The sequence below is a fragment of the Protopterus annectens genome, chromosome 11.part0, assembly GCF_019279795.1.
Source record: "Protopterus annectens isolate FY-2018-M chromosome 11.part0, PAN1.0, whole genome shotgun sequence".
NCBI lineage: Eukaryota > Metazoa > Chordata > Ceratodontiformes > Protopteridae > Protopterus > Protopterus annectens.
The window spans coordinates 1,466,925,767-1,466,949,949 of record NC_056745.1 but is presented as its reverse complement, the minus strand read 5'-3'; the positions used below and the strand labels follow the sequence as shown (position 1 = coordinate 1,466,949,949).

Sequence of the window (24,183 nt, the reverse complement as noted above, 5' to 3'; positions counted from 1 at the left end):
CAAGGATAAAATGGTGGAAATTGAAAAAGGGTAATTGTGAGGTGATGTTCAGGGAAGAGTTAAGACAGGCACTGGGTGGCAGTGAAGAGTTACCGAATAGCTGGGTAACTACAGCAGAGCTAGTAAGGGAGATGGCTAGAAAGGTGCTTGGTGTGACATCTGGAAAGAGGAAGGAGGACAAGGAGATCTGGAGATGGAATGAAGAAGTACAGGAGAGTATACAGAGAAAGAGGTTGGCGAAGAAGAAGTGGGATTGTCAGAGAGATGAAGAAAGTAGACAAGACTATAAGGAGATGAGGTGCATGGCAAAGAGAGATGTGGCAAAGGCTAAGGATAAGGCATATGAAGAGTTGTATAAAAGGTTGGACACTAAGGAGGGAGAAAAGGACCTGTAACGATTGGTTTGGACATGTGCTGAGGAGGGATGCAGAGTATATTGAGAAAAAGATGCTAAGGATGAAGCTGCCAGGTAACAGGAAAAGAGGGAGGCCTAAGATAAGGTTTATGGATGCGGTGAGAGAGGACATGCAGGTGGTTGGTGTGACAGAGTAAGATGCAGAGGACAGGAAGAAATGGAAACAGTTGATCTGCTGTGGTGATCCCTAACGGGAGCAGCCGAAAGAAGAAGAAGAAGAAGAATGTGTGTACTAGGCTAATGGCCATGGAGCCTTTACAAGCCTAGGTCATAGAAGTGCTCTGGCATCATGATGCCCGACGTTAGTTCCTAGTGCCTCTATCAAGTAGAGCCAATGGAGTGATCCCCGGGGTGAACTTTCTATTTCCCATCTACTCATCAAGATTTCTCTTCAAGAGGGCCAGTGAGGTGTTCTGCTTGACATGTATGGGAAGTCTATTTCAAGTATACTTTTCCAGCTTCCTAACTTATAGGTTCATAGGTTCATAGGTAGGTACTAGGCTATCTGCCCAAAGGCATTTATAAGCCTAGCCAGAATGTGTTGGTGTTCGCCACCCCCTTAGATTAGTTCCCTGTGCCTCTGTCCAGCACAGCCAATGAAGTGATCCCCGGGGTAAACTTTCTGTTTCCCATCCACTCGTCAAGGTTTCTTGAAGAGTGCTAGCAAAGAGCTCTGCCTAATGTAGATTGGAATCTTGTTCCAAAGCATGGGCAGTCTCTGGGACAGGAATCTATCCCTCCAGCACTTCCTATTTATTATTGTGGTGAGGTTTAGATCCCTAGAGCATGTGGCTCGAGAGGATAAGGTTTTCTTTTGGTGGAGCATGTCCATCAATTCTGGGTTGGACATGGCCTTATATGTCAGGCAGAGATCACCTCTGAGCAGGCAGTATGCAACCGAGTACAGCTGGAGTTTCTTCAGTCGAAATGCATAGGGCATTTGTTTGAGGCCATTGATCCTCTTGTTGAGGTACTTCTGTGGTCTTTCCAGCTGTTGCAGGTGTCTTGTAAGGTACATCCCAAATGGGGCATTGTACTCTATGATGGGTCTGATGAGTGATGAGTAGAGGGGCACAATGACCTCTTTTGATCTGGATGCAAACTCTTTTGTGATTAGTGGACCACATAGAAGGATTTTCTAACCACTTTGGCAATGTGATTATCAAAGGAGAGATTACTGTCTATTTGGGTCCCCAGATCCCTTATCACGTTTTGCGTATTTAGGGGACTACCACCTATGTGGTAGTTTGTGGGTACTTTGTTATTTCCAAAGGGAATAACTATGCACTTTTTGGCATTTAGCTTGAGGCCATGATTTTGACACCAGGCATCCGTCATAGTGAGACCCTTTTGGAGGATGTCTGTGTCAGCCGGAGAGCCAATTATAGCCCCTAGTTTGCAGTTGTCTGTGAACTTTGTCAGCCATAGTCTTCCTGTGCTTGTCTGTACCTCTGAGAAGTATATGCTGAACAGGAGGGGTCCTAGGACTGAGCCCTGGGGAATGCCACTTGTAACCGGTTTAGAGTCAGACCTAGCTCCTGCAACTCTCACCATGTGGGTTCTGTCTGTGAGCCAATTGGCAACCCATCTTGTGACATAGGGGTTTATGTTCAGGCTGGTGAGTTTGTCTATAATACCAGAATGGGGAATGGTGTTAAAGACCTTTGCGAGGTCTAGGTAGGCTGTGTGTACACTTTTCCCTCGTCTATAGCCTTGGTAACTGTCTCAAAGAAGTTCACCAGGTTTAGGAGGCATGATCTGCCCTTAGCAAAGCCGAACTGGGTAGGGTCCAATGTTTGGAGGTTCCCAATGTCTCTGTTAATGAGTTCCATGATGATGCGCTCCATAGCCTTGCAGACCAAGCTAGTCAGGCTTATAGAGCAATAGTTTCCGGAGTCTGTTGTGGCTCCACTTTTGTGGAGCAGAATAACTGTTGCTGTGCACCACTCTATGGGTACATAGCCTGTGGAGCGACTGAGTTTGAACAGTGTGTTTAGTTGAGGGGTTAATTCGTCTTTGAGCTTGTGTAAGATGCAGCATGGGACACCGTCTGGTCCCATTGATGCTGTGTTTTTGGCTTTGGAGAGGGCTATTTTAACCTGAGTGTCTGTGATTTCAGGGGGTCTACATTCTTCTGGTATGGTTATTGGCCCTTTTGGGGGTGAGAGGGGGGTGAAGTTTGCACTGAACCTGTCTGCCAGGATGTTGGCAATATCAGTTGGTTCAGTGTATTTTGTGCCATTCTGCACTAACTCCAAGCAGATCTGAGCATTGCCACTTAGATTCTTGACATAGCTAAAGAATGCCTTGTGGTTATCTTTGTAGTCCTTGGCAAGTTTTCTTTCAAAGCTCACCTTGGACGATTTAATGAGGGATCGTAGTTTCTTGCTGATACTGATTAGGGATGTCTTCCCTTCTTGGGATTTTACTCTTTTCTGTACTAGTTTCCTCCTTCTATTGTATAGCTTGTTTATGGCAGGGGTCCACCAGACTGGTTTCCTTTACATGGAGGAGTGAGTCTTGGTTTTGCTTGGGATAGCACGATCCATGCATTCTTGTAGGTGCCCGTAGAATGCATTAGTAAAGGATTTTGCAGCTTGGACAGTATTATCCTTTAGCATGGGGGCTTTGAAACTTTCCACCTCCATCTTAAGTAACGTGAAGTTTGCTTTTGAAAAGCTTTTCACGGTGGTTTCCTTGTCCAGGGGTGGGGGCGGAATGTGGATATCCAAAGTGATTTGTTTATGGTCAGATCTAACCAGCGAGGGGTTGATCTCTGGTGTGAAACACAGGTCGCCCATGTTGGTGATGACCAGGTCCAATATGTTGTCACCTCTGGTGGGAGTGTTGACCAGTTGTTCCGGGGCATTTGAGTTTATAAATTCTAGGAAATGTTGGGCAAGGGAGTTAGTACTTGAGTAGTTCTCCCAGTTAATGTTTGGTTAGTTGAAATTACCCAATATTAGGGTGTTTGGTAGGACCTTTATGTTACCCAGTGTTTCCAGAAATGCGAAATGGGGGTCCTGGGACATGGTGGGTGATCTGTAGCAAGCTACAATTTGAATTGCAGTTTTGCCCATTGTTAGTTACACGTGGATAATCTCTGAAGCATCGTGCTGTACCACGAACCTGGAGGTGAGGGTATCCTTGATGAATATGGATACTCCCCCGCCTTTTGTATTTTGGTCCGGGTTCTGTGGCTGAAATGTATGGTATGAGTTGTAGCCTGGTAGTGCTAGGGTGCTCTCTGTAGCCTTAAGCCAGGTTTCTGTTACTGCACGTATATCAATTTTCTCCATACTGAGGAGTGCCTCGAGTGCGTGCATTTTGAGGTTTAGACTTCTGGCATTGAGTAGTATTACCCTCAAATTTTTGTTACTTGTACTATTTATGGTGGTGGGTTTGTCTTTTGAGCCTTGCCTAAAAAAGGCAATATGGGGGTGGCAAGAGCCTTGGCCAGTATTCGAAAGCCTAAGGGTGACAGGTGCAAGCCGTCTCTAGTGAAGCAGCATGGCTTGTCAAGCATGTCATCCCAGGCAGACAGACACTGGATCCCCTTTGAATGACACCAGAAACTTAGCCAATTGTTGAAATTGACAATTTTTTCTTTATACCATGGTATCATTCTTGGTGAGGGCAGGATGCTACTCAGGGTCAGGGTCATACTGGCCTGGGCTAAGTGATCCGAGAGCTCTTCCATGTCTCTTTTCATGTAGTCCAGGGAGGTACGGCTCAGACTTCGAATGGCAGATCAGTGAACATATGATGTCAAAAGTCCTTTTCCAAGAGCATCCACGATATTGGCTACAGAACATGCCGGAGAGTCTGCATGCATGTTGGTGAAGGAAGAGGTTTGCAGCTGCTGCTACTTAGCTTTTTGCTGATAAAGGGGATCCCACAGCAGACTGTAGAAGCCTGTGTCAGTAGTTCGGATCCTACAAAGCATTACATTTTTTTTTCATTTTTGTGACTAATTGGTGTTGTGGATCCATTCGATAAATTATTTTATTTTACATTTGTTTACCAGGAATAGTCCGACTGGGCCAGTGGCCCATTTTCAGGGAGGTCCAGGGAGAAAAGCTCCAAAAATATATATATTGTAACAATAGACCTAACTAGAACAGTAATTACAATAAACAGTTGAACAGTACTTACAAAAACACAGTAGAAACATAATACAAGTCATTAAGTATTAATACAAATAGAAAGCAAAGAAAGATAGGTATATAGTAGATTCAGCTACAATGTCTACCGGTTTTACAGTAACTCCAGTAACAGAGTAAGTTAAAGTTAAGAAAAATGTAAGTAAGAGTGAGGGGGAGAAAATTATCCTGGGGTAATACAGGAACAGAGCCATTTATTGTTTAGATGTTCTTTAAGAAGGAGTTTGAAATTGGAAGTATTAGATGTATTAAATATATGTTGGGGAATGCAGTTCCATATTTTTGCAATTTGATTTGTGAATAAGGAGTAACCAAAAGAGTTGCTATAGTTATTATCTTTTAGAAGTAGTTTGTTGGATGAGCGGAGGGTACTGGTGGCATTAAAAGGATGAACTGGCATCATTAGAGCTGGACAGGCTTCAGGTTGATGTATAATGTTGTGCACAATTGTGAGCTGGTTAAGTGATAGTAGGTTTGGTAGCTCTAGCCAGTATAGCTGTTTTAGGGCTGTACAGTGATGTGTTCTATTATGGAGGTCAGCAACAAAACAAGCTATTTTTTGGTAACGTGTCTCTAGTTTGGGCAGTTTCACTCACTCACTGTTCCATCTTTTGTTCACTTTTCACGAACATAACTTTCATAATTTTTGTTTCCCACGATAAACGTAATTATCATCACTTTTTTCATTTTTATTTGCATCAAAAACATCATTGTCTGAATTACTTACATTGCACACTTCAGACATTCCTTCACTGAAACTTTTGTCCATATTCTCCAGTACATTTTCAATTTTTACTCGAAATACAAGCTGCATCTTCTTGTGATAACAGGCAGTCAAACAATAAATGTGTATCTCCCCTCCATTTTCTACTAATTGGCTTATATTTGTTTTCTTAATGGCCTTGTTTTCCTCAATGTGATCCCCACAAAAAGAAGAATTTGTTTGACTCTCTATATTTTTTTTACACTTGGCAAATGTTGCAATTTTCAGTCTTTAATGAAAAATGACACCCCTGTCCATATACTTCCCATTCACCAACCATTTGTTTCACTTCATGTACATTTTGACAATGTTTCAAAACACTTTTTTTCAGCCTCAGTCATGTCATCTGTCCTGAACTGTCTTAGGAAATTGTACTTTGATTGACTATTCAAGTTCATAAATATATATTAATTTCATGATGAGCAAATAGTTGCATGACATTTGTCAAACTTTTCTGGCAAAGCAAAGGTTTCAAAAGTAATCTCATAAAAAAGCATCATTTCCTATCTATATTAAAGCACCTATGTTAGCAAAATTGAAACTTTGTGGTAATATGTTTTTGTCCCATATTAGATTCATGTTAATGGGATTACTAGTCTCACTTTTAATTAATACTACTAGACTTCTTCCTCTGCTATCTGTATTTATCCTTGCTGCCGTTGAGACTCTCTACCTGACACTACATACATACTTTTCATCTTGTTGCGGTTTATTCCATAACATCAAAATTTAATTTTTTACAGCATTATATATTCCAGGAGAACTTGCATCTTCTGTCAATAGCGGGGACTCAGGCAATGTCAGCCCTGCATCATCGCCAGCATTCTGAACTGTAACATCTGCTGCTACAGACATTTTATTTCCTACTTGCTTCTGGCGCCTTCACAGTAATTTCTTTCAGCAGTACTTCACCTTTTACACTTCTTTGAATCACCCTCAGTAATCATAGTCTTTTACTGCATGTTGGGTCTCCAGAGAAGACAAACCTTCACCAAATATATTAATTTATGGTGATACATCCATTTGTTTGCCCCACATATACCATTGAACTGCATCTCCACAGGACAGCCTAAAATCATTCTGGTGGTCTTTCTTCAGTCCTCCAGCCCATCTTCAGTTATTCCTTAATCTGAATTCAATTTTGCCTAAATGATCAGGTGACACAATAGAGTTACTTGTGGATATGTTTTATGACTGCATTTCTCATCTCCCACTAAAAATGAGTAGGTGAATTTACCCACTGCCCTGGCCAAATTTCCTCAAGTCAGCAATACTACCTCTGGTATGCCCTGGAAATAGGCCATAGACCTACTTAACCTGGTAAAAAAAAGCATAAATAAATGATTTATCTTCCTTTAAGAGTTGCAGTGGAAAGCAAAATGAGTAAATAAAAATATTGCTTTTTATGAGCAAAGACCCCTCTTTCTTTCCACTGTGCTTGAGGTAACTTTACACTGATGCAGCTCTGCTAGGTGACATTAGCTGTATACTATTAAAGTACAGTAGTGAGTTGATTATCCAAACCGTCAATTATCTGAGCACAGTCTTTCAAAGGTTTTGCGTAGGAAAAATTATAAACTCCGAATATGTAAACATTATACGTATTGACTTGTGCATGATTTTTGAGCTTGCAGCCCGCTCATATGTGAAAAATATTCTTTATTGTCCAATGGAATCACTGAATGGTTGAAAAGTGTATTGCCTATAGATAGGGTGGAGCATGAAAGGCAACTGCCCCAGGTGCAAAGTGTTGGGGATGTGATTAGCCGATGACAACATCTAATTCAATACTGGCTTTTAAAAGCTGGTATTGCATTTGTGGTCAAACCTGAGCACTCTGTGTGTGGTCTGAACGGTAGCAACTACTTACTACATTGTAGCAAGCAGTTTGCTACAGTTTAAACGTTAGAAAAAAAATCTTTTTTTTACTTTTAACTACAGTCTGAGCACTGTAGCACTCTTTGCAGGCAGGTTATAAACTGTAGCAACTATTTGCTACAGTTTACAAGAATAAATAATTGATTTATTTATTTAATAAAAGGGAGGAGGGTTGGGGCAGGGCACAGAGACAGGACTTGAACGGATGGGCAGAAGGGAGGAAGAGGGAAGTTCTTGTGCATCTTGCCACCTGGTTGGTGTGGCAAAAGAAGGAATGTCCATTTTTTTTTTTGCTGAGGAGGTGGGCATTGGTTCATGGTACCCACACAGGGCACTGGCTGAGCCAGCTATGCTTCTGTGTGTGTGTGTGTGTGTGTGTGTGTGTGTGTGTGTGTGTGTGTGTGTGTGTGTGTGTGTGTGTGTGTGATATATATATATATATATATATATATATGTGTGTGTGTGTGTGTGTGTGTGTGTGTGTGTGTGTGTGTGTATGTGTGTGTGTGTGTGTGTGTGTGTGTATATATATATATATGTGTGTGTGTGTGTGTGTGTGTGTATACATATATATATATATATATATAGATATATATAATATATATATATAAATAGATATACATACACAGACATATAAATATGTGTGTGTGTGTGTGTGTATATGTATTTGTATTTGTGTATATATATATATATATATATATATATATATATATATATATATATATATATATAAAAATCTTTTTTTTACTTTTAACTACAGTCTGAGCACTGTAGCACTCTTTGCAGGCAGGTTATAAACTGTAGCAACTATTTGCTACAGTTTACAAGAATAAATAATTTATTTATTTATTTAATAAAAGGGAGGAGGGTTGGGGCAGGGCACAGAGACAGGACTTGAACGGATGGGCAACCTTTGAAAGACTGTGCTCAGATAATTGACGGTTTGGATATGTATATGTATTTGTGTTTTTTCCTACTTTATTTTGCTTTTGCGTCATCTTAAAAGTACTCAATTGTATTTATTACTGCTTGGTATAACTCATTGTAAGCCTTTTAGTTTAAGCACCTGGGCTTCAGACCAGTTTTACATTAGGAAGGTTTGTGGTCTGCACTGTAGTGGCAGAACAGGTAGCTTACATCCTTCTAAGTTGGGAACTGCTGATTGAGGGCTCAGTGTCTGTTATTCTAAAAGTGTATTAATTCTGGTTTAAGCACTTGGGCTTGAGGCCAGTTATTTTACATTAAGAGGGTTCGTGTTCTGCACTCTTGTGGGAGGAGAGGCTGGACTCTGTCCTTCTGAGCTGGGAATTTCTAGTTAAAGCTTATAGTGCCTATATATTTGAACTGCTTCTTACTGAAATTGGTACACCTCGTTTGCTGTAGCATAGACTAGATCCAGGCCTGCTGAATCTAGCTTTGTTTGTATAACTTGAGCACTAATCCAGGCATTCTTTAAAGTATTCAGTTGTATTTATTACTGCTGGTAGTAACTTGATTAAAGTGTAGCTATCATTTCTAAGTCTTTTGGATTAAGCACTTGGGCTTCAGACCAGTTGTTTTACATTAGGAAGGTTTGTGGCCTGCACTGTGGTGGCAGGACAGGTAGCTTACATCCTTCTAAGTTGGGAACTGCTGATTGAGAGCTCAGTGTCTGTTATTCTAAAAGTGTATTAGTTCTGGTTTAAGCACTTGGGCTTCAGGCCAGTCATTTTACGTTAAGAAGGATTGCGGTCTGCACTCTTGTGGGAGGAGAGGCTGGACTCTGCCCTTCTGAGCAGGGAATTTCTGGTTAGAGGCTTATAGTGCCTGCATATTCTAACTGTTTCTTACTGAAATTGGTACACCTTGTTTGCTGTAGCATAGATCCAGGCCTGCTGAATCTAGCTTTATTTGTATGCTTGTTGTTTGTTTATTTCCCTGAAATGCTAAATCCACCTAAAATGCTGCCTTTTAGCACTTCTGTGGATCCCTAGTGATATCTGCATTGCTTACTGTACTTATTTCCTTGTTTCACTTGAAAGAAAGTTACTGTTTGTCGTTTTTGCATTTAAGTTACCTGTAACACATTGCATTTAAGTTACCTGGCACTTGCTCACTAAAGCAATTATATAAGTCAGATCTAAAAAATGAAAAGCACTACACCCTCACAAACTCCCCTTGAGTACCTTGTTCCCCATTGGCCCTTTTTTCAATTATAAAGGAATTCCCAATACTATTCTAGCATGTCCAAAGGTCAGTTGTCAATCTCCTCTCCGGTCCAGCTGGTGAATCTGGGAATCTTGAGGCAATGTTACAACTGCCTCATGTACACAGACAACCCTCTCTTCCTCCCAACAAATTCCAACACATGTGAGAGATGCAACCATATAGCCAAACTGGAGGCTAAGCTCTCTCAACTCAGTACTGGCGTAACCAGTCAGGAGGAAAAGGAAACCACACTCACTACAATTCCAGTCTCACATAGACCTACCATGACAACAAACCAAACACATAAACACACAAAAACATACTAGGAGGCTCTAAATAAAAATCTGCCTAAGCAGCAGAGACCTCCAAAGCAGACACCCAAGCAACCGCTACCCCAAAACAAAACACGTGCAACACATAGCTCACAAAGCCAGTGTGCGAACAGTCACAGCCCTTAAGGCTAAACAACACACCTGATACACTTGTAATAGGTGACTCTATCGTCAGGCACACTGACGTCCCGCTCACCAGGCTGAACAAGGAGAAGGTCACGGTGAGCTGCCTGTTGGGCGCTAGGATCCGCCACATAACACAAGCACTCAGGTCACTCCAAGGCAAGTACAAATATGACTCAGTCATTGTCCATGCTGGTGTGAATGACCTGAGACATACCTCCTGGGCTACATGAAAAGAGACATAGAGGAGCTCTCTGAGCATGTAGCCCAGGCCGGTATGACCCTGACCTTGAGTAGCATCTTACCCTCACCAAGAATGATGCCACAATATGAAGACAAGATGATCAATTTCAACAATTGGCTTAAGTGTTGGTGTCATTCAAAGGGGATCCAATGCCTGTCAGCCTGGGATGACATGCTCGACAAGCCACAATGCTTCACTAGGGATGGCTTGCACCTGTCACCCTGGGCTTTCAGATATTGGCAAAGGCTCTTGCTACCCCATAGTGCCTTTTTAGGCAAGGCTCAAAAGACAAACCCACCTCCATAGGTATCACAAGGGATAAGAAACTAAGAGTAATGCTACTCAACGCCAGAAGTCTAAACCTCAAGATGCACGCACTTCGAAACTCTCCTTAGCATGGAGAACATCGATATCTGTGCAGTAACAGAAACCTGGTTCAAGGCTCCCGAGAGCACCCCAGCACTACCAGGTTATACCTCATACCATGCTTTTCGGCCCCAAAACTTGGACCGAACCACAAAAGGAGGGGAGTATCAATATTCACAAAGATACCCACACCTCCAGGTTGGTGGCACAGCACGAAGCATCAGAGACTATCCATGTGCAACTAACTGTGGGTAAAACTGCCTTCCAGTTTATAGCCTGCTACAGACCACCCTCCCAAACACAGGAACCCCACTTGGCCTTCCTGAGAATACTGGAAAATATGAAGGTCTCTCCAAACACCATTATATTGGGCGACTTCAACTACCCAAACATAGACTGGGAGCATTACTCTAGCTCCAACACCCTAGCCCAAAGGTTCCTAGAATTTATAAACTCAAATGCTATGGAACAACTTGTTACCACTCCCACAAGAGGGGAAAACATACTGGACCTGATCATCACCAACATGGGGACACTATGCTCCAGACCAGAAGTGTATCCCTCACTGGTAAGATCAGACCATAAACTAATCTCACTGGATATTCACATCCCGACCCCACCCCCTGCCCAGAAAACCACAGTGAAAAACTTCTCTAAAGCAAATTTCACACGCCTCAAAACCGAGGCAAAATCCTTCAAAGCCCCCGGGCCTGTGGAAAATACGGCCCAGACCGCAGAATCCTTTATAAACGCATTCTATGAACACCTTCAGGAATGCATGGATCATGCAATCCCAAATAAAACCAAGACCTAATCCTCCAAAGGCAGACGTCCTGTCTGGTGGACCCCAGCCATAAACAAACTATACAATAGAAGGAGGAAGCTACTACACGATAGAGCAAAATCCCAAAAAGGGAAGGCATCTCTGATCAGTATTAGCAAAAAACTACGGGCACTCATAAAATTGTCTAAGGCCAGCTTTGAGAGAAAAATTGCACAGGACACTAAGGATAATCACAAGGCTTTCTTTAGTTATGTTAGGAACCTGGGTGGGAATTCCCAGATATGCTCAGAATTAGTCCAAAATGACAAAAATACACCAAACCCACAGACATTGCCAACATCCTAGCTGACAGGTTCAGTGCAAACTTCTCCCCCCTCTCCCCACCAAAAGGACAAATATCTATCCCAACAGAGTGCTGCCCCTGACATCTCAGATGCTCAGGTAAGAGCCGCCCTCTCCAAAGCAAAACACAGCATCAATGGGACCAGATGGTGTCCCGGGCTGCGTCCTACATGAACTCCAAGAAGAGCTAAACCCAAACATAAAACTACTGTTCAATCTTAGCCTTACTACAGGATATGTACCCAAAGAGTGGCGTGCAGCAACAGTGGTCCCTCTCCACAAAGGTGGTGCCTCAACAGATCCTGGAAACTATCGCCCATAAGCCTGACTAGCTTGGTCTGCAAAGCTATGGAAAGGATCATCATGGACCTCATAAATAAAGATATTGGGGACCTACAGACACTGGATCCTACCCAGTTTGGGTTTGTTAAGGGCAGATCCTGCCTCTTAAACCTGGTCGATTTCTTTGAAACAGTCACCAAGGCCATTGACGAGGGAAGGTGGTCCACACAGCCTACCTGGACCTCGCAAAAGCCTTCGATACAATACCCCACTTGGGCATTATAGATAAGCTCACCAGCTTAAATATAAACCCCTATGTCACTAGATGGGTTACAAACTGGCTCAAGGACAGAACCCACATGGTTAGAATTGCTGGAGCCATGTCAGACTCCAAACCAGTTACAAGTGGCATCCCACAAGGCTCAGTCCTGGGACCTCTCTTGTTCGGCATATATTTCTCGGTACAGGCCAACACGGAAGGACTGTGGCTGACCAAGTTCGCAGATGACTGCAAACTGGGCGCCATAATCAACTCTCCAGCCGACACAAGCATCCTCCAAAAGGGCCTCATAGAAACAGACAACTGGTGCCAGAGCCATGGCCTCAAGCTAAACGCCAAAAGTGTATAGTCATCCCTTTGGCAAAAACAAAGTGCCCACAAATTACCACATAGGTGGTAATCCATTAAGTACAGAAGAAGTCATTAGGGAGCTGGGGACCCAAGTTGATAGAAATCTCTCATTTGACAACCACGTGGCCAAAGTGGTTAGAAAAACATTTTATATAGCCCACCTAATCATGAAGGGATTCACATCTAGATCAGGGAGGTCATCGTGCCTCTTTACTCATCCCTCATCAGGCCCATAATTGAGTACAATGCCCCTTTTGGGATGTACCTTACCAGACACCTGCAGCAACTGGAAAGACCCCAAAAGTACCTCACCAAGAGGATCAAAGGGCTCAAACAGATGCCATATGCTGCCCGGTTAAAGAAACTCCAGCTCTACTCAGTGGCATACCGCCTGCTCAGAGGCGATCTGTGCCTGACGTATAAAGCCATGTCCAACCCGGAATTAATGGACATGCTGCACCTCAGAAAATCCAAATCCCATCGAGCTACGCGCTCGAGAGACATGAACCTCAGCACTGAAATAAATAGGACATGCTGGAGGGACAGATTCATAACCCAGAAGCTCCCTTCACTCTGGAATAAAATCCCAGTCCAGGTTAGGCAGAGTCCCACATTGACTCTCTTCAAGAGGAATCTTGATGAGTGGATGGGAGATCGTAGGTTTACCCTGGGTATCACTTCTGTGTCACTGTTAGACAGAGGCACACTATACTAACCTCGAAAAAGGGCATAGCAAAATTAATTTAAAATGGGTGGCAAAAGCCAAACACACACTGGCTAGGCTTATAAATGACCTAGGGCAGATAGCCTAGTATGAACCTATGAACCTATGAACCTATGTGAGTGTGTGTGTGTGTGTGTGTGTGTGTGTGTGTGTGTGTGTGTGTGTGTGTGTGTGTGTGTGTGTGTGTGTGTGTGTGTGATATATATATATATATATATATATATATATATATATATATATATGTGTGTGTGTGTGTGTGTGTGTGTGTAGATATGTGTATATATATATATATATATATATATATATATATATATATATATATACATATATAAAATATATATATAAATAAATATACATACACAGGCATATAAATATATGTGTGTGTGTATGTGTGTGTGTGTGTGTGTGTGTGTGTGTGTGTGTGTGTGTGTGTGTGTGTGTGTGTGTATGTGTGTGTGATATATATATATATATATATACTGTATATATGATTATATCATCAACTATCAAATGCTTTAAAGAGTGAACAAAAACAGCTACAAATCATTAAATATTACATAAAAAAAAAAAAGTAATATTTTTTACAGGTGACAACCCCCCCACCTGCACTCCCATTCCCCTGATAATTATATGCACCATACCAAAGACTGCACAGTAGTGGGGTAAGGGCAAATTTCCTTAAGCTGCTGCAAAGTGATCTGACACATAAATTAGCCAGCAGGCTGAAAAACAAGGAAGAAGAGCATGCAGTTTTTTGAGTGTTTGCTCTTATCAGCTGTACCCATATATACGATTGTCTCATCATTAAGTGAATGCTCAAGAGCGAATACAAAAAGAGCAGTCTTTTTAGACTGAATCTGAAAAGATAAAAAAAAAGAAAAAAATTAAACTTTTTTTTTTGCAGGGGCAATCCCCACTGCACCCCCCCAAATCCACTGCTAATCATATTTTCTAACGCTGAGATCATACATCAGCAGGGTAAGGGCAAATTCCTAGACCCCAGTGTAATGTGACCTGACAAGGAAAGCATAGATGTGTATTTATGTAGGTGTGTGTGTGTGTGTGTGTGTGTGTGTGTGTGTGTGTGTGTGTGTGTGTGTGTGTGTGTGTGTGTGTGTGTGTGTATAAAAAACAAATTACATTAAAAAGATTGCATAGATCCACTGAGGTCATCGGCTTAACAAACAAACTAATTGTTCAAACAAATAATTACTCTGCAGTGAACATTATTCTAATTCATTAAAAGGAAAAAGATATGACAGAACTGTTTGTGTGCAGTAGCTCGCACAGTCATGCTAACATTTGTTGCAAGCTTTCAAGATAAAAGTGGGTTAAAGAATGTTGCTCTTTTAATTCTGAAATGTCTCGTATAGCAAAAATGATGACAATAGCAAGTTTATTTGTTGCCACACGGACATTACCTTTCTGCTGAGGATGCAGGATAACTGGCTTCAAAGGCTTCTTGGAGACTTAGCTGTGCTGCGTACTCAACCAGCTGTTCTTCTTCATATTCATCAGCTTCAGTCATTGTTTCTTCCAATGGTCATCTACCTGAAAAGATGTATTTAGACTATATCAAGAGCTGAAGAACCTGATTCTCATAGTGGTAGCCAGGTATAGTGCAGAAGGGTCAAGAATGTTAGATTTAGTCTTTGCAAAAATATTACAATATCATATTATTAAGTACCTTATACCTGGGAGACATTTTATAGAAGAAAATAAAGGAGGATTTTCTATTATTCTAATGTTTTCTCTTGGGGAAGGGAGCCTGTTGCTTTAGCTGCCTGCAGATACTAAAGAAAGCAGTTTCAGGAATGTCTACATATTTTGATAGTGAGATTCAGAATTTCTAGAAGTGGACTGGCCTTATTCAGCATTCTTAAAGATGCTGCAAAGTTCAAGAAATGTGCCATTTAGATAAACAGACTGGTTGAAGGACACTTTCTCAACTAAACCTTAATCAAATCTCATTTAAACAAAAATGATGCACCGTAAGAAGAATTCTCGGTGGAATGCTGCTCTCAGAATAAAACTCTAGAGAATATTTTCTGTGTGGCTGAAAGCTTTCCACTCCACAGCATATGGTTTCTGCATACTTATATGTTTATAAGTGTCAGTGGGACTTTCACCTTTGGTGTTGAAGGCTACAGGTTCTATTCTTAGATCAGGGAGATTGATTGCTGACACTGCAGTGCAGCATAAGGGGGAGTACTGCACTTCGGAGTATGTCATCCCTCAGATGGGATGTTAAACCAAAGCCTCATCTGCTTAAGATGGTGGTAGTTCAGGTGGATGCAAAAGATCCCAGGGCACCTATGCAAAACAGTAGGGTTCCTTCTTTATATACAAATATTTTCAAATGTAAACAAGTTTACATATTCACATATCAGGTTTACATTCCTTCGTCACTTTCAGCTTTTTTGTTTCACATATATATAAGCTATATCTATATTTATATATCACCCACTCCTTTTCCAGAACCACCACTTCATTAATTCATTTTCACACCATATTTGGTATCATCCAATTTCTATTAAACTTAATCTCATTGAGTTTTTCATTCCAAATTGCCCATACAATACAAAATACTTTATTATCTAAATTTTAACATATGTTTGCTTCCATCCTCATAAAACCCATTTTCAATTATATCCATATTTAACTGTTTATAATCCTGTATTTCTTTCAGAATATTTTTCTCTATTCTTTTTTCCCATAACTTTTTTACTCTTTTATATGTCAGAAAAACATGTTCTGCAATTTTTAATTCACCACAAAAAAAAAAAAAAATCCTTTCATTTACTTTTTTATAAAGCATATTTCCTTTTTCTTTCAGTCTAATGATTTGTAACATCCATAAACAATCTTGGCATTCCCCACATTTTGTGCACTATTTCTTTCTTTCTTTCTTTTATAGCCTTTATTTTTTCTTCCATCAGGTGCCCCCATGGATTTACACAATAATTTTACATCATTATGTTTTTGTATCACAATTTCTTATTTTCTTCTACTTATTCTATGTTTAACTTGCATATTTTTATTTTTTCTTGATACATGTTTGTTTTATTTTTCCATTCTCTCTCCCTCTTATTCAGTTTTACTAAATTCTATTCTCTATAATATTTTATTGTAAATAATCTTGCTACCAAATTACTTTCTTTTCCATTTATCCATTTTAGCACCCCGAATAAATGTAATGATGCTCCATATATTATAGGGTTCAATAAACTCAGCCCCTCTTCATCTTTATACATATGTAACACTCCTCTTTTTATCATATGCAGCCTAGACCCCCCAATACATCTAAATATTAGTCCAATAAACTGTTTTTCCAAATCTTTTGGCATCATATATATACACTAGCCACATATACTATTTTTCCATCCATAAAGATCAAATGCACTTTTTTTCGTATCAGATTATCTATATCTACTCCATATAATACTAATTTCTTTTAATTATTGTAAAATTTTCAACCATTATTCCATAAGAACACTCAGTGTACCAAAGTTTATTCCTGATACAGTTATTTCCTTTATTCCAATCTGAATTCCTTTCAGTTTCTCAGCTGAATCCCTTACTTTTTTCTTTATTTATTGACATCTCTATTTCTTGAAAGCTATTATTTTCATTCAAAATCACATCTTCCATCATTTTACTTTCCTTAATCATAAGAATGTCATCCACATAAGATATAATAACTGGATATTCAGTACTATCACTCAGTATATACTCTGCTTTTTCATGCCTTCATTTGTTTTCTTTGTTAGCCAGTTCATAACGATTACAGATAAAATACTACTCCTTGGGCATCCTTGTTATAAACCCCCATTCATCTGTATCTCTTCACTTAACCAATTATTTATCAAAACTCTTATTTTCTATTTTGATACACTGATTTAATTAGTTTTTGTATCTGTTTGACAAAATGATATCGTTATCTTATTTTCCATAATATATCACAATCTGTTGTATCAAATGTTTTATTTATATCTACTACCAATAATTTTGATCCATTACTTTCTTTTTTAACATCATCTATCATTTCTCTAACATGCTTTAGTACTTCCTGACATCCACTTCCTTTAACTTCATAAATATTATCTTCTAACACTGTATATATCTTATTCTCTGTTCTTAATTGCATTATTTTCATAACTATCTTATAATCAGTATTATTTAATATCACCAGTCTCCAATTGTTTATAACAAATACCATCGTTAAATCAGTCAGGATATATACACAACAAGATTTCGTTTCTGCCATGGTTCCATATACTTATACATTAATTAACCTATACTATCTAAACCTGCTGCAGAATTAAGATTTACTTTCTTCATCACCATATCTAATTCCATTAAGGTCATCTGTTTATCTCTGTCTTTATTTCTTTCTGCAAGGCCATGGAACGTATCATCACGGAACTCATAAACAAAGACATTGGTAACCTCCATACTCTGGATCCCACCCAGTTTGGGTTTGTAAAGGCAGATCATGCCTCCTGAACCTGATCGACTTCTTTGAGGCAGTCACCAAAGCCATGGATGAGGGTAAGGTGGTTCACACAGCCTATCTTGACCTCATCAAGGCTTTCGAAACCCTCCTCCATTCTGGAATTATAGCTAAACTCACTAAACTAGGTATAAATCCCTACATCACAAGATGGGTTGCCAACTGGCTCACTGACAGAACCCACACTGTAAAAGTTGCAGACTCCAAATCTGACCTCAAAACAGTGACAAGTGGAGTACCACAGGGTTCCATCCTGGAACCTCTCCTATTTGGTATCTACTTCTCTGAAGTACAGGCTAACACAGAAGGCCTCTGGCTAACGAAGTTCGCAGATGACTGCAAACTAGGAGCCATAGTCAAGTCCCCAAATGATGTGGACATCCTACAGAAGGGCCTCACTGAGACAGATGCCTGGTGTCAGAGCCATGGCCTCAAGCTCAATGCCAAAAAGTGCAGTGTCATCCCCTTTGGTAAAAACTCTGTACCCATGAACTACCACATAGGCAGCAATCTAATTAACACCGAATGCGTGATAAGAGACATTGGGACCCAGGTGGACAGTAGTCTCTCCTTTGATTGTCACATCGCCACAGTAGTCAGGAAGTCCTTCTACATGGCACACCTCATCATAAAAGGGTTCTCATCCAGGAAAAAAGAGGTCATTGTTCCCCTCTACTCATCACTCATTAGACCCATTATAGAGTACAACGCCCCTTTTGGAATATACCTCACAAGACATCTGCAGCAGCTGGAAAGGCCACAGAAGTACCTCACAAAGAGGACTACTGGCCTCAAACAAATGCCCTACACTGACCGCCTCAATAAACTCCAGCTTTACTCCATAGCATATCACCTACTCTGAGGTGATCTCTGCCTAACATATAAAGCTATATCAAACCCAGAGCTGTTAGACATGCTACACCTAAAGAAATCCCAATCCCTCCGAGCTACACGGTCTAGGGACCTAAACCTTGTCACCACAATAAACAGGACATGCTGGAGGGATAGATTCTTGTCCCAGAGACTTCCTATACTATGGAACAAGCTACCCATCTATGTCAAGCAAAGTTCTTCATTAGCACTCTTCAAGAAAAATCTTGATGAGTGGATGGGAAATAGGAAATACACCCCGGGGATCACTTCTGTGTCTCTGCTCAACAGTGGCACAGGAAAATAACTTTCTTGGGTGGCATAAACTATGGAATCTTGCTGGCTAGGCTTATGTAGGCCCTTGGGACGATAGCCTAATACCTACCTATGAACCTATGAACCTATGAATCACTTAATGTTCCATTCATTTTCACTTTTTATTTCTCTTTTCCTTATCAAGTCTTTAACATACTGTACTACAATTTCTGTAATTCTGCTTTGTTATTTTTCCACGTTCCCTTTTTTATTTTTCATTTCCCTCATTATACCACTTTCTTCTTTTGCCATTTTGCTTAAATAAGGAAATGCTTCTTCCTTTTTTCATTGCAGAAAATCTTTGTTTATATGACAATCCCTTTATTTTTTTGGTTTTGTTTATATATCTTTCTTCCTCTTTTCTATAATATACATTCTCATTTCTTTCCAAACTTTGCAATACCTCACTCTGCATTTCCATATATTCTTGTTTTTCTTTTTGTCTTAATCCATGTTCCCATTATAAATAATTTATTTTATATTTCTCTTTAAATACTAACCATCATTGCCCAATTATTATAAAAAGTTCTCATCGTTACATGATCATTCTGTAATTTACATAGGTTGCCATTTTTTTCATTCCGCACTTTCTCTTTTATTCTTTTAATTACTTTTCCAATTTTCATATGTTCTTTATTTTCTTCAGTTTCTATCCATATTGCCAAGTGATCTGAAAAGCCTGTTATTACTGCTTCTTCTATAATTATTTTATACGTTTAGAAACTAGAAAAAGACAGTCAATCTCTGTTTTAACATTTTTCTGCTATATGTTATTGTGTTTATATTCTCTAATACCTACCAAATTTCCACATTTCATAATCTCTCTCATTATTTTCTTCTCTGGTACATCTTTTTTTCTTTATATTCCTTAAATCACAAGTAAAATCATTTAAAATTATGATATCCATATTTACTATGATATATCTTTAAACAACTTTTCTCTCTCCTTATATGATGCATATGCATATACTGGTATAATTCTATAGACACTATTTTCCCATCTTACATCTACTACTACTAATTGTTCCTAATCTTACTAAAGTAAAATCTAATACCAGAATTGCTGTATTATATAACACTGCTATTCCTGAACAAGTTTCTTATTTCTTTTTAGTCTGTTTGTAATCATTCTTCATTTGTTAAACCTCCAACATCTTCTAATATTGCAATATCTACTTCACAGTTATTACACCACTCTAATACCCAATTATTCTTACTAAATGTTTTATACTATTAACTTCTAAAATCTCAGATTATTTGCTTCTCTTCATTTAATTTGTATGAAATCATGTACTTTTATCCATTTCCTTTCTTTTTCACCTTTAATCCTAATCCTTGACATTTTCCTTTTCCATCTTTCACTCTTTTTCCAGTAGAGTTTTTTTTCTTATTGACTGCCTTCAATTCAAAGTCCCCCTCATCACTAACTTCTAACTCAATTTCTAATTCACTTTCTTTTCTTTTTTTTCTGAATCTTGTAAATCATTATTTGACTTTTTTACGCAGTCATCCTCTTCCTCTTCCTGTGGTTTTAATCCCTTGCTTCTTTCATTATCATTTACATTTTCTTATAAACATATTTTTTTTTATTTTTTACAATCCACCCATAGATGCCCTGTCTGTTTAAATTTATAACATTCCATTTTTTATTTTTTTGCATCATGTCCAAATTCCTCACATATAAAACATTTCTTTTTATCAAATTATCCACAAAACATCATTCTTTTCAACAAAACAAAAACAAACAAACAAACAAAAACAAAACAAAAAAAAATTTCAGTTGCACCCAGTATTTTACAACAGCTCTATTACCTTCAACATTAGTCAGACTTGTAATATGTAAAATTCTATCATTTTCTGTTTGCAGTGTAATATTGCAATCCCAACCCTCAGTCCATAATACTCTGTTATCCAATACTTTTAAAATACTTATAACCTCTTTACATAAGCCCTTTAATAAATGTTTTTAACAGTTTCTCAGTCAGTCTTTGTTTGAAACTGTATATGCACTTTCCTTTGTGCTTCACAATAAAAAGTCTTAACAATATACTTATTCCATGGATATATGTATTTTTTATTACATCTCTCAAAAATGTGTCTAGCCCTGCAGCAGACTCAAAAATCACAGTTTGTCTCCCTTTTTATTAAAATAAATTGTCTTACCTCTTGTGCCTTTATTCCTAAAGGCGTGATCACTGTCCCGTATTTCATACCTGTCCACCACCTTCTCCTTCTCTTCTTTATTTTGTATACATACAATATACTTCTTTTTTTCTGTTTCTTCTGCCTTCATAGTCTTTCTTTTCCCTTCTCTCTTTTCCTTCACTACTTCTGCAAACTTTTTCCTATTTATCTCTTTTGTCTCCTCTTTTTGGATCTTTTCCACAATTTGACCCCGTGCTAAATCTTTTCTACTCTCTGGTTCATTTTCCTCCATCAAGTCCATGACTAAAACATCATTCAACTCTCCTGACTGGAAGGTTGTAACCACAACATCCACTTGTGATTGCTTGTCTCCCCACAAACTATTAAACAACTCCTTTTGGAATAGCTCCCCCAAAACCTTCACAGCACCTTCTGCCATTTCCTTGTGTTCTAAAAATCTCTCTGAACTATTTTGAAACTCCTCTATGGAACCAACATTCACCTAAGCTGCTGTCTCACTAGATGCCATTCCAGACTGTTCTACCCAGTGGCCACTGCACTGGGAACAAAACATACACACACATTTGTAGGGCTTACGGACCACTAGTGCCATAATGAGTAGGGGTTCTTAATTGATTATAACTTCTATACACTATTTAAGTTACATACGTCATGTACATTGTCTATCTTTTTTTCTTTATATCCCTTAAATCACAAGTAAAATCACTTGTAATTATAATATCCATATTAACTATGATATATCTTTAAACAACTTTTCTCTCTCCTTATATGATACATATGCATATAGTGGTATAATTGTATAGATGTTATTTTCTCATCTTACATCTAGTACTAATAATTGTCCTAATCACTAAAGTAAAATCTAATACCAAAATTGCTGTACTGTATAATACTGCTATTCCTGAACAAGTTTCTTCTCCCAAATTCCAAATTATGCCTCCTCTCTGTTTTGTTTGTAATCCTTCTTCCTTTGTTAAACCTCTAACATCTTCTAATATTGTAATATTCACATTTATTACACCACTTTACTACCCAGTTATCCTTACTAAATGTTTTATACTATTAACTGCTAAAATCTAAGATTATTTGCTTCTCTTCTTTTGGTCTATATGAAATTATGTATTTTTATCCATTTCCTATCTTTTTAAATTTTAATCCTAATCCTTGAAATTTTCCTTTTCCATCCTTCACTCTATTTTCCAATATAGTTTTTACTTATTGACTACCTTCCATTCAAAGTCCCCCTCATCACTAACTTCTGACACAATTTCTAATCCACTTTCTTTTTTTTCCTTTTTTTTCTTAATCTTGTAAATCATTATTTGACTTTTATACACAGACATCCTCTTCCTCTTCCTATAGTTTTAATTCCTTGCTTCTTTCATTATCATTTACATTTTCTTATAAACATATTTTTTCTTTTTGTTCTTTTTTACAATTCACCCATAGATGTCCTGTCTGTTTACATTTATAACATTTCATTTCCCATTTTTTTGCATCATGTCCAAATTCCTCACATATAAAAATTTCTTTTTGTCACTCACAATTATCCACAAAATGTCCTTCCTTTCAAAAAAAAAAAAACAAAAAAAAAAACAAACAAACATGTTTTCGGTTGCACCCAGTATTTTACAACAGTTCTATTATCTTCAACATTAATAATACTTGTAATATGTATAATTCTATCATTTCCTGTTTTCAGTGTAACATACAATCCCAACACCAAGTCCATAATACTCTATTATCCAATACTTTTAAAATACTTTTAACCTCTTTACATAAGCTCTTTAATAAATGTTTTTAACAGTTTCTCTGTCCCTGAAATTGTATATGCACTTTCCTTTGGGCTCCATGATAAAAAAGTCTTAACAATATATTTATTCTATGGATGTATGTCTTTTTTATCATATTCTCCCCAAAAATGTCTTTAGTTCTGCAGCTGACTCAAAAAATGTCACAGTTTTTCTCCTTTTTTCATTAAAATAAATAATCTTACCTCTTGTACCTTTATTCCTAAAGGCGCAATCACTGTCCTGTATTTTATACTTGTCCATCTTCTTCTCCTTCTTTTCTTCAGTTTATATACATACAACATACTTCTTCTTTCCTGTTTTTTCTGCCTTCATATTCTTTCTTTTCCCTTCTCTCTTATCCTTCACTGCTTCTGCAAACTTGTTCTTATTCATCTCTTTTGCCTCCTCTTTTTGGATCTTTTCCATAATTTTCCCCATGCTAAACCTTTTCTACTTTCCGGTTCATTTTCCTCCATCAAGTCCATCAATAAATCATCCTGCAACCCTTCTGACTGGAGGGTTGTAACCACAACATCCATTTGTGATTGCTTGTCTCCTCACAAACTATTAAACAACTCCTTCTGGGAAAGCTCCTCCAAAACCTCCACAACACCTTCTGTCATTTCCAAAACTCCTCTATGTAACTAGCATTCACTTCAGCTCCTGTCTCACTAGCTGCCATACCACACTGTTCTCCCAGCCGCCACTGTACTGGGAACAAAACATACGGACTCATACACTCGTAGGACTTACACACCACTAGTGCCATAATGTGTAGAGCTTCTTTATTGATTATAACTTCTATGCACTATTTACATTACATACATCATATACATTATTTATAATTATTTACATTTTACACTTACAATATAGGTTCATAGGTTCATAGGTTCATATTAGGCTATCTGCCCTAGGGCATTTATAAGCCTAGCCAGAATGTGTTTGGCTTTCGCCACCCATTTTAAATTTATTTTGCTATGCCCTTTTTCGAGGATAGTATAGGTTTGCAGTTAAATATTCTTTAATTATTTCCCCCACCCTTTTTTCCACAACAAAAAATGTATCTCCTTCTAAATATCCGATAATACCCATTTCCCATTAAATTTTAGTTCATTCAGCCTCTCATTCTATATTGTCCATAAAACATAATTGTCCTTCATCTTTTTTTTGTTTCCTGTTTCCATAATACCCATAGTGTATCATATACATAATTATATCCTCTCCACTTTTAAAATCTTCTAATATCTTATTTTCCCACACTTTTTCCCACAATTCTTTCACTCTCATACATT

The 24,183-nt window shown here is 38.5% G+C and overlaps 1 protein-coding gene across 5 annotated transcripts in view; it reads right to left on the bottom strand.

The window, feature by feature from the left end:
* Positions 1-24,183, bottom strand: part of ASB15 (ankyrin repeat and SOCS box containing 15) — a 520,090-nt gene that overhangs the window by 406,057 nt on the left and 89,850 nt on the right. For all 5 annotated transcript variants that reach the window (XM_044088770.1, XM_044088771.1, XM_044088774.1 and 2 more), the window contains one exon: positions 14,656-14,785. In XM_044088770.1, coding sequence (XP_043944705.1) covers positions 14,656-14,762 — 107 coding nt within the window. In that variant the 5' untranslated portion in view covers positions 14,763-14,785. The remainder of the gene's footprint in view (positions 1-14,655; positions 14,786-24,183) is intronic.